At 25.4% G+C, this 11,541-nt stretch overlaps 2 protein-coding genes across 2 annotated transcripts; both read left to right on the top strand.

Moving 5' to 3' along the window:
* Window positions 1-1,553: 1,553 nt before the first annotated feature.
* Window positions 1,554-5,391, top strand: Bm10465 (F-box domain containing protein; the record flags this gene model as incomplete). The annotated part of the gene is made up of 13 exons (XM_001897362.2): window positions 1,554-1,642; window positions 1,787-1,886; window positions 1,973-2,032; window positions 2,117-2,317; window positions 2,515-2,638; window positions 2,783-2,862; window positions 2,971-3,173; window positions 3,362-3,530; window positions 3,773-3,966; window positions 4,151-4,234; window positions 4,586-4,703; window positions 4,907-5,112; window positions 5,280-5,391. 13 exons carry the CDS (start codon window positions 1,554-1,556, stop codon window positions 5,389-5,391), a joined length of 1,740 nt encoding a protein of 579 aa, XP_001897397.2.
* A 3,828-nt stretch (window positions 5,392-9,219) lies between these two features.
* Bm3091 (EF hand family protein) lies at window positions 9,220-11,185 on the top strand (the record flags this gene model as incomplete). The annotated part of the gene is made up of 5 exons (XM_001897363.2): window positions 9,220-9,330; window positions 9,923-10,055; window positions 10,266-10,372; window positions 10,506-10,619; window positions 10,985-11,185. The coding sequence occupies 5 exons, from the start codon at window positions 9,220-9,222 to the stop codon at window positions 11,183-11,185; spliced, it is 666 nt and encodes a 221-aa protein (XP_001897398.1).
* Window positions 11,186-11,541: the final 356 nt, after the last annotated feature.

Genomic DNA, 11,541 nt, shown 5'->3' with positions numbered 1-11,541 from the left:
ACTATATTTGTTACAACTGGGATATATCGATTTTCTGGTTTTTTTTGGTAGCTGTACAGTGCCATCCATGAAATTCATTTTATAAAATCCTTTGAGCTAGATTGATTATCGACTTGGAATATCTGATACAATTTGCGCTTTTCCTTGTTGTTACTGATACAATCACTGGAATATCTTATTGCTAATTCATTGTTGTGTCAACCATTTTATTAGAATAAAAATTTTAATTAATCAAATTTGAGATTTCATTAAAAAAAGAACTAAAGAGGTAGAAACAATTTTATCAGCCTTTGTGGCCATTAGAAAAAAATTAACGATATATGAAAGGAAAATTAGATTGTAGCAATATGTTTTAATGAAAGTTACATGTTCAAAATGAAGTTAGTAATAAATTTTAAAATGATTTGATTTTTAATTTCAAATAAATTACGATCAAATTTTGTAACAGCAAAAAAGGAAAAGAATTTTCTCGGAAGTTTTTCAATTTTGACTATTTGACTATAGCATTTACAAATGCTGAATGATATGATAAAGTTACACTAAAGTATGTTTCCATCTCATAATTTGTGACATTACGTGAGCTACTATACGTGAACATTACGTGAAATTTGCATTCATACTATTTTCATTAAAATAATTTTAATATTTTATTGCTTTTGTATGTTTTATATGTTAGCAGTTCTTGTAATGATCATAATTAGTTTTATCTTCCAATGATTAGTCAATAAATAAATTTACAATGATTAATCAATAAATCATTTTACAACAATTAATCAATAAACTTACAAACTGACAGTTAATGTCTTTTTGTTGCTTCCTTTCAGAATTAATATGCTATAAATTATGACCATCAATAATTCATAAAAGTTATGTCATAGTGAAAATTTTGTTATTTTCTGAGTGCAAATTTGTTGATGTATGAATGGATGAAAGATTTAATATTTGAAATATTTTTAAAATAAATAATCCATCAACTGTTATAAATAATTCCTTTCAGCTATTATTAATTATAGTTTTACCATTCATTGATGATTTCATGATTTCATTACTTTTTTTTGTAAGATTTGTTATTCAACAATTCATTTGTGTTATATATGTGTATGTAATGTTAAGGAGTGTTTGTGGCTAATTTTATTTCTTTGCATCTTTGATTTGTTTTTTTTTTTTTCTTTTTTATTTATAAACCATTTTCTCCCACAAATTCATTCCATTTTTAATTTCCTTTCCTCATTTTATTCCTTTTATTAATTTCGTTTTTGAATTTCAAAAATTATTTACTGCTTCACCTTTGTGCACCTTTGATGAGTCACTGTGATCACATGCGGACATCAAATGTGTCATTTCTGTCATTCACACATTATGATGAATTCGCGCTGCTCGGACGTATTTAAATTTTTGATTTATTTGCTTTTTATTGATTTTTTATTTGATTGAAATATAATTGCTCAATTTTGAGCGCAAAATGACAGTGTTTTGCTTTTGAGATTTGGAATTGCAATGAAAATTTCTTAATGAATCAATTTCTGCTTGCTTTAGACAATAATTATTTTAGAATGGATGCGATAACAGAATCGCCTGGACGATATCGCCCTGTGTCGCGCAAATATGATACGATAGACAAAAGATATAAGTTTTTTGAGGCGTAAGTTTTCTTGTGTTATATTAAAAGTGTTGGAAAGAGTTTTAAGAAGTTTTAAGATTGTTATCCCAGATCTGCCATAAAATCCACTCTCATCGAATATTAGACTCTACAAGACAGTTTTATTGGGTTCTCAGTCAATTTTAGGACTCGTGCTCATCGGATGCAAACATATTATCCGTTGATACAACTTGGTCGTTCCTCTTACTCATCTACGCGACACAAGACTACCAATCTGAAGTCCCAAGTGATCCATTTTACTTATCAGTGTAACGAATTTCTGCTTTCTTTTTGTTTCTCTCTTTAATAAAATATGAAATAGAAAATTTCCAGGCTTCGACCGGAAGTGAAGTGGATATCAATCAATTTACAGCTGATTCAGATAGCGCGGCGGTGAATATTTGGAAGTTTTCATTATTACGATCCATTGCAAACGATTCCAGTGAAAAGTTTTTCAATTGTAAGTAATTTATTAAGGTAACAATTAATGACTTGTCGAATGATATATTATTGACAATATTTGCTTATTGTCATCCGATTGATTTGATCCACTGTTTCTCTTTGGTTTGTCACCGTTGGAATTATTTGGCGAATCATTCTGCTTTTTTCACCGAAGTTCGGGTATTAGTTAACGATATTTCGTTGAAATATGGCAGTGTGAAAAAGTTTTTCCATAGGGTAAGTTTTGGCGAATGAATTTATGTCAAATGATGTATGATAATCAGTGAAGAAAGTATTTGTAGTTTATTGACCGTAATTAATCAAACTCTGAGGACAGTCTTATCACCTTGATTTATTTTCGTTTCCTTCTGTTTCCCTTTATTTTTGCTAATTAATGAGTTAGTATGTTATATTCGTTTTTTATATGTTTTCAGACTTCGCATTATCTTCGGAAATTGTGTATTGATTGTTCTGTACCATTGCCATCCGCCGAAGTGTACGCATTATTCGAAATTTGTTTTCCTAATGTAATCCATCTCGATATTGGCTCTTTTAAGGGTAGAAATTAAAATCACCTTACTTGACATAAAAGTTCAGATGCAAAGAGAAAATGATATAAATTACGGATTTGAGTTAGAGTTTATTTTTTTGGAATTCAAAAGCTTTTCTAAGTATCTAAGGAATGATTTTTTTTTCTTGCAGAAATGAATATTTCACTGTTGAAAAAATTATCATATTGCTTCCCCAATGTTGAAATATTACATATGGATGCAGTGGAGCGAGTATAATTTATTAAACATTTAATTATTCTCAATATCTTCCCATAATTTTGAATAGTATTTGTTAGAGTTAATTTTAACCGTTGTAATGTTCTAAGTGTTATTTTTTAGTGTTCCGCTTATGATGATGAATGTGAGGAGGAATGGAATGAAGTGCTGGAAATGTTATTTAAAAATGAGAACATTTTCCCGAAAATGCGGAATTTCTTCATGGGTGATGTAAGTCAGTACTGCGTGAAAGCCGATGAAAAGTTATGGGCTTGCAAACGTCCATTAAACTTATTGCGTGTTAATAATGGAGCAATTAAATTGAAGTAAATCTTTTTTTCTTCCTGTGTTATCCTAAATAGGGTTTATTGGCTGTTGTTGACCTTTAAAAACAGTTTTATGACTTTATTTTGAAACTGTTTCTCTAATTTGCTAGCTTTATTAAAATCTTTTTAGCTGTTACTTATGCTCATTAACATTACTAATGTATTCTCAGTGTACTACTGGTTTTCAGTTTTGTCGGGATCGGAACTTCTTCATGGAAATCTACACTTACTGAACTTCATCTCGGATATTACATTGAAAATGAGGACTTTCAATATATTGCTGACTTGCATAATTTGAAAGTATTCTCATTGGGTATTTGTATTTATGTCCCTGATGAATTCATCGCTCCTCTAAAGGTAAACAGCGATTATTTATGAAAAACGTGATTTAAAACCTTCTCATTATATGAAAATAGTGTTAATTTGAACGTTTTAGGAGAATGGTGAAATAATTTTTAATAATTTTAATCAAATTTTTGAAACTTGGAGATTTAAGTAATTCATTATGCTTCTTTTGTAGCGATGTAACCGATTGTTTTAGCATGGAAGCTCTTCTGTTTCAGAATTCATTAACTTTTGTTAATCTTTTGATGTTGCAGAATTTATACAATTTGGAAGAACTACGGATAAATTGTGGCGGCGAAGATTGTGATCTTACCAACGATGGGATGATTGCTTTATTTACTTTACCATGCAAACATCCCGAAAAATCATTCCCGTATAAACTCAAACATTTAGAACTTGCCGATTTCCATGCCTGCAGAACTAATCTTTTAGAAACTATTAACCGGAAGTATGCTGATTATTACTGTCGTTCAGTTAAGACAAATTTTGGATTGCAATGAGTGAAGGAAGCTATAAGTTGAGTCAATTGAAAGCATTTTTGAGTTAATTTATTTGTTAGAGACAAAATATATTGCTAGAAAATAAATATTATTGTAGTTGCCCAGAATTGAATTAAATATTAATTATTGTAGTTGCCCAGAATTGAGATCACTTGGTTTGCCATACAATAAATATATGGACGATGCAGCTGTACCATTTATTATTAGTCATTTCAAGTGAATAAACTTTGTTTTACTCTATATTTCAATATCATATCTTAACTGTTCATTTGCTTCCGAAAATTTTATCCTTTTTACATATTTTTAGATAAGCTTAATTTTTACACTCTTTTGCTAGAACTAATTAGGGAGTGAGGTTCAGTTCATACTTCACAGTATGTCACTTTGATATACTAAATTTTTTTTTTCTCATAGCTAGAAAAGATATTTCTCAAAGGTCACTCTTATCAGAGCGAATGAGCAGTCTGAGATGATTAGATTAGTGCTAATCATTTCGAAGGAAATGTGACATGAAATGCTTGTATAGCTGTATTTATTGTAATAGGATAAAAAGTTCATTTATTTCAGGCATTTAGTTCATTTGAATTTAAGTAGACTTGGGGATTGCTATAAAAATGAAGACTGGAATAATCTGGACGATGATGATTTGCCAAATTTATTCTTTCTCAAACTTCATGGAAATCAGGTATTATCAAAAAATGAATAGGATTCTTAGGTGTATTGTTCATAACAAGAGGTATTCTGTTCGAATTGCAATGGAGATGGAGAATAGAGTTTGAAGTATGCAAAATTAGCTCTACTTTCCTAATATTTTTTTATGCATAGTTGAGAGTAACATATTCAACCATAACCGTAAATCGTTCTGGAAATAATACAGTTATTTTTAAGGTTAATATCGAAACTTTTCAAAGTCTAAATGTGAAACGACCTAAACTATTAATTTCAACCAAATGGAATTATTTGGTTAACTGGACTGAAACAGATAATGGTTATATTTTTCACGATACCTTTGATGGTGATATCAGAGCCATAGAGAACGATTTGCGCCAAATCGATGGTTTTTGTGATATCAGAATAACTTCACCCTCATTCATGTTAGTTAAAAAAACTTTTGATTGCACTCTAATATATTGAAATGATCTTAAAATTTCATTTTTAACAATTTCAATTTTTACTGTGCATTTGCTTATTCTCTCTCTTTCATTTCTTCTATCATTTTGATTATCTTTTTGTGTTTTATTATTAACGATTTATATTTTAGTTATAATAGACGACATGGATCTGTGGCTCGCACATCATCGTTTCGTAGTTATCCTTTTGCGTTTAAGGAAAAGGAACCATTTGAAATTTCCATTCATGATCATTCTGTATAATTGTATATAAATATATAAAAATTTTCATTAATTAACACAATTACGGATTAGCTTACCTTACAGTTAATTATTATTCCCTGTTATGACTTAAAATGATATAAAAGTAATGAAAAAAAAAATTTTCATCTGTGTTGAATAAATCACTGTATTCCATAACTCTACTCTCTACTGTTCTTTGTTCCTTGTTTTTTAGTTTTTTAACAACGTTTTGTTTGTTTATGCATTTATGTTTTCTATTTTAAATGTTACGATGTATTGTGAAGTGTTCTGAATCAATAAGGTGTAATATACTAATACCGAAAAAGGAATGCTTCCTTTGCATACTGTTCAAAGTATTCTGATTTTGTTGGAGTGTTATTGCGAAGAATGTCATTAAATGATTTATAATGAAAGATAAAAGTTTGTTTTATATTTTCAACATTTGTTTGTAAATAACACTTCATAAAAGAACTCATTTAAAATAGTCAACTTCAGATGGTAAAAATGAATGAAATATTGTTTTAGAAAGTGTAAAAATGTGAAAAGACTTGTTAGTATTTTGCTGAAAGTGAATAAGTGCTTGGATTAGTCATTTAATTTTTAAATTCTAAAAATTGTTTGCACTAAACATGCAATTAATTACAAATAAAAGTCTGTCTTCTTTGTTACTAAATAAGAATATTTGAAAAATAAGGTAAGTATTGTTGTGTAAATAATTGTTTATCGATTTTTGATGCACTCTTCCTAGTTAAACTAGAAAATTTCATTCTTTTTTTTTTTTTGAACTACTCAAAGACAGTTCACAGTAAAAATTAGTAGAGCATTCCTGGTCTAATAAAATTATCTTTGTTTAAATTTATTCTATATGCTAGCTAATTTAACATTTTGCAACATCTTTCAAATAAATTCGAAAATAAATTATTCTTTAATTATAGTTTGCAAACGATTGCTATTTTGTATAAGCGAACTTATAATATTGTCTAACTGTTATCATTTGCTGATAAGATTAATAATCAGTGCGTAGTAAAAATAAGTGAATAATGATAATGTAGTAAAAAAATTGTATTAATTCATTGTTTATGAAATATTTATGAAAGATTACTTTTAATACATATAGCTCGATTAAATTTTTACAGCAGATAAATTATTATTTAAAAATAATACTTGTTAAATATTAAAAATATCTTTCAGAAATTTTTTCGAGCAAAGATTTTTATTTTCTAAAGTAGTATATATCTAATTACATTCTGATATCTTTCATTTGATTTAACACAAAGCTTTTTTATAATTAAAGTAAAAGATTTTGGTTGCCCAGGTAATATAGATGAATGTGTTACTTTTAATATTATTGACAATTTTTGTTTATCATTTTCTCTTATATAATGATGATAATTAAATATAACTAATTTTAACGTAAGCTTAATTAATTTTGTCAATTTATTCAATGTTGTTACTTTTTAAATGATTGATTGATTTATGAATATGAAATTAACTTAAAATGATTAATTTTTTATCTCAATTTGTTTTTTCTTTTCTTTTCTTTTTTGTTTATCTTTCAAAAATAATTAATTTTATGAATTATTAATTATGAATTTAACAGCAAATCTGATAAACATGTATATTATTCTTAATAAATTCCTCAAGATTTGTGTTTATTTTTCATAATATTATTGCACATAGTAATATAAAGTATAATTACTTTATATTTTTTGTTTCCTTTTATTGATTTCTTTCAGCCTATTTTTTATTTTTCATTTTTTATTTTTCATCTTTTTTACCGAGAGACTAAAATTATTTCTGAAGGATTAATATTTTAATATAAAAAATGTTTTTTATTAAGGTTTGGCTTTTAATATATTCTTATATTGTTATTGATTTGAAAATAAAGTAAAATTAAAAAAAAAAAAAATGCATATTTGTTTTACAAAAATTTCTCATATTTTATTTATTTTCTTATTCAAATTATTTATTTTTTTTATATTTGTTTTTTAATTGCATTTTTTAGTCATACATTTATTTTTTATTTCTAACTATATATTTAATTAGTACTATTGTTCAATTGAAAGTTAAAAATTATGAAAATTTGAAATTAAAGCAACTCATCTGCCAAAATAAACTAACCTAAATAATTGGGTAACTTTCCCTCTTGCTAGAAACTTTCTACGAAATTTTTGTTGTCAAGCATTCATGGCGACATTACTTTTTTAATTCTCTCAATATCGATATTATCTATCATTTGCTAAAGTAGAATTCGCCAAGCACTGGATTATTTACCCGCCAGTAGGGTATGTAAGCTTGGATTTAGCCTGCAGGTAGTTATGGGGAGCTCAGTTACGACAAAATATTTTTTCACCATCCATTTCAGTCTCAAGAAAAATTTTACTTCGAGAGTTTCTACTTTTTTTCCTTTTGTTTTAATAGTAATAAATTTTTCATAAAAATTTTGTTAAAAAATTTCATATGGAAATGATTAAGGATTAAACATATAAATGTTATAAAGAATTAATTTGTAATAATTATTAGCAATTAGAAATTTTATTTATATTTTATTCTTAATTAATGCTCATTAATGGTTTCAATTATTAATAGGAAATTTTTGTTTTTTGATAAAAAAAGTTCAAAAAAAGAAAAAAAGTGAAAAAATCTTGCATTTCGGATAAATATTATATTTAATAACTCTAAAAATACTGCATGTAACGAAAAATAATGAAGCAGAAATAATTTTTGCTATTATTCGAATTTGAAAAATATTATTATTACAATTTATTATATATTATTGCTATTATTATCATTTATATAATTATTAATTAATTGGTTAAATAATTATTTGTATATTTATATATCAGAAATATTTGCAATCATTCTTATAATAATTTCAGTCTAATTAACTTATTAAAAACAAATCTTTTAAATTAAATATAACATTGTTTATTTTTAATAATTTTAATTCATTGTTTGAAAAAATATTTCAGTAATATTAACAATTAATTAATTAATTATTACATTCATGGTCAACAACAATAATATAAGTAACAATGAAAGTTGAAAAAAGACTATAAAAATATTTTATTATGGAACTTGAAAAGAAAATTATTGATTCCTAGAAATTTGAAGGGACAGGGAGAAGTGTGGTATAAAGAGAGAGAGGGAGAGGGGAAGAGAGAGAGAGAGGGAGAGAAGGTGCTACGATTAGCATTGTCTGCTAATCTTATGCATATATTAACAAATTCATGTCGAAAAGAGTACAAATTAAATTATATATTAATTTTTCATTTTATTCTCAACAGTTATTACTTGTTATCGATATTTCATTATTATCATTATTATTATTATTATTATTATTATTATTATTATTATTATTATTATTATTATTATTATTATTATTATTATTATTATTATTATTATTATTATTATTATTATTATTATTATTATTATTATTGTCCAAAGGCGTTTAAAAACTATTATAAAAGATTAAATTGTGTAGCGATATTGTGTTGACATTGTTTGTCAAAAACTTTTCTTCCTCAATTATTGATATTTTAAGCTTTTTCTCTGTCATTCTTTTCTCTCTTATTGCTAAGCATAACGCATAACTATTTGAATTGAATTTGCCATCATAAATTGTAATTTGCCTTTTTTTTTTTTTCTTTACATATTTCATTATTACTTCTACCACAATTATTTTCAATTTCAAATGCCAAATTTACTTCCATTTTTTACTTTTTACTTTTTGCTTTTTCTTTTCTATTTGCTAATCTGAAAATGAATAAATGTAGTGTAAAATTAATAATAATTATGTGAAATTATTTGTTACCTGAAAATTGTTTAGGAGAAAAAAGTCAGAAAGCTATGACAAGTGTAACACCATGTAATAGCAATAAGAGATTCTCGAGTCGACAGAAATCTTTTTTATCAAATCCGCCAAGCAGTCGGGCATCAATAATTGCTGGTGCTATCAAGGTATTATATTCTATTTTCTTTTCGAGAATTTTCAATGGTATTTTGAATTTAAGGAATTTAATATGATTCCAATACTCGAATTAGTTAAGATATTTTATTTTCTACAATTTTCAAAGGCATCAAAGGTATTTTGAATTTAAGTAATTCAGCACGATTTCAATATCCAACTTAATTATTAATTAAATAATTAATTGGTTGATTAATTAATTAATGCATTGGTATGAAATTATAATCAATCAAAAATTAATACATTTAGACTGTGAAATCGAAAAATTTTTCGAATAGAGCAGTTTGATGACAAAACTTTAGGAAAATGAAACGTTACCATTTTATTTCATCAAAATATTTTTTTCTTTTAAATTACTATAAATTAATCATCAGATATTGCTATGAAATATATTGATGGAGTAATTAACAAATATTTATAATTTTATAAAAATATTGCAAAATCAGATTAAAAAGCATTTAATACTTAGAAATTGAAATTAAAATCATCAATTTAATACATTTTCCAAGCCTTTATTAGCATAGGAAAATTTTAAAAATTCAAAATTAAAAAAAGATGCAAAATTTTTTAAGAATTAAATTACAGCATAAATTTCATCATGATTTTAATCAACGTCAAAATCCTGGTACAAATGCTCCGTTATTGAAAGCAAAACTTGCTGGATATTCACAGGAAGAGTTAGAAGAATATCGTCAAGTGTTCAATGTCTTTGATACCGGTTTACTTATTCAAAAGCTATAAATTATTAAATGTTTTAAAATTTAAAATTAAGAGATATAATTGAAATTTAAAAAAAAAATTAAAACATATGTGAAATTTTGAAAGGATTTTATAGTTTTTTATTGAATGATTGGATGTAATTCTGGAAGATATTATGATAAAAGTTAACATTAAGCGCAAATAAAGCATTATGAAATGGTAATTGCAGATGGCAGTGGCGCAATTGGTATAGATGAATTAGAAAGTGCGATGAGAAATTTAGGTTTGGAACCACAGAAGAATGAGCTTGAACAAATAATTGAGGAAGTTGATCAGGTATGATACACCTGTTCAAATAAAAACTTCAACCTGTAGTTTATATCTTTTACAATTATCAAATCAAAAAATTCTTTGAAATTAACTACAATAATTTCTTGATTATTTACAATTCTAATTAATTATTTTATAGATGGGTAATCATGAAATTGATTTTCATGAATTTTGTGATGTGATGAAACGATTGAGTGACAAACAAAATAGTTGGAATGATGTGACACGAGAATGTTTTGCTGTTTTTGATAGAGTAAGTAAATGAAAAAAAAAAATGATTGAAAAATGGAAAATTAAAATGTTAGGATTATATATGCTAGAAATAAATAAACAAAATAAATGCTTAACTTAATAGATAATTTAAATAAAATTTTTTGATTTATATCATATTTACCTCTCTTACTAATCAAATTTCCATTAGTAATTTCGTTATTTTTTCCATCAATAATTTCATTTTTTTTTTTTTTTTTTAAAAATTTGTTAAGAAATAAGCAAACATTAATGCAAAAATATACCATATTTTAAAGTATAAATTCATTTATTAGCTGGGATGTACTTTTAATTGAATTTTATTTTTGCTAAAATTTCTTGACAACTCATATATTTTAATTATTTCAGGGTGAAGGTGGTGTGGTATCAAAAAAAGATTTCCAATATATTCTCAGTGAGTTAGGTGATATTCATGATAAAGCAGTAATCGATGAAATATTCGCAGAAGCAGATGTTGACGGTGACGGTGTTCTCGATTATGATGAATTTTCATTTATGGTACGAAATTATATGATTGATGAAGATTTGGTTACATGTAAATGTCATTGAAGAGGAATAATTAATGTTTGTTTAGTAAATATAAAACGAAAATTTAATATAATAAATAAAAGATGAAAAACAAAAAAGGATATTTAAAAAAAAAAATTAAAATTGTAATTATTTCTATTTAATTACAAATATGTTAATATGTTTGTTTAGTAAATGAAAAAAGAAAGTTTGATATAATGAACAAAAGATAAAAAGAAAAAAAGAATATTATAAAATTAAAAGTGTAATTAATTTTGTTTATTTAAAATGTAAATTATTTTTGTTGAATTATAAAATATGATAATTTGATAACATTCAAAAAAAAAATATATATATATATTAGAAGAAAGAGAGAGAGAAAGGGAAAAAAAAAAGAA

Source organism: Brugia malayi (genome assembly GCF_000002995.4).
Source record: "Brugia malayi strain FR3 genome assembly, contig: Bm_v4_Chr4_scaffold_001, whole genome shotgun sequence".
Taxonomy (NCBI): Eukaryota; Metazoa; Nematoda; class Chromadorea; order Rhabditida; family Onchocercidae; genus Brugia; species Brugia malayi.
Note: the sequence above shows the minus strand (reverse complement) of the source record. Positions and strands in the feature narration are given on the sequence as shown.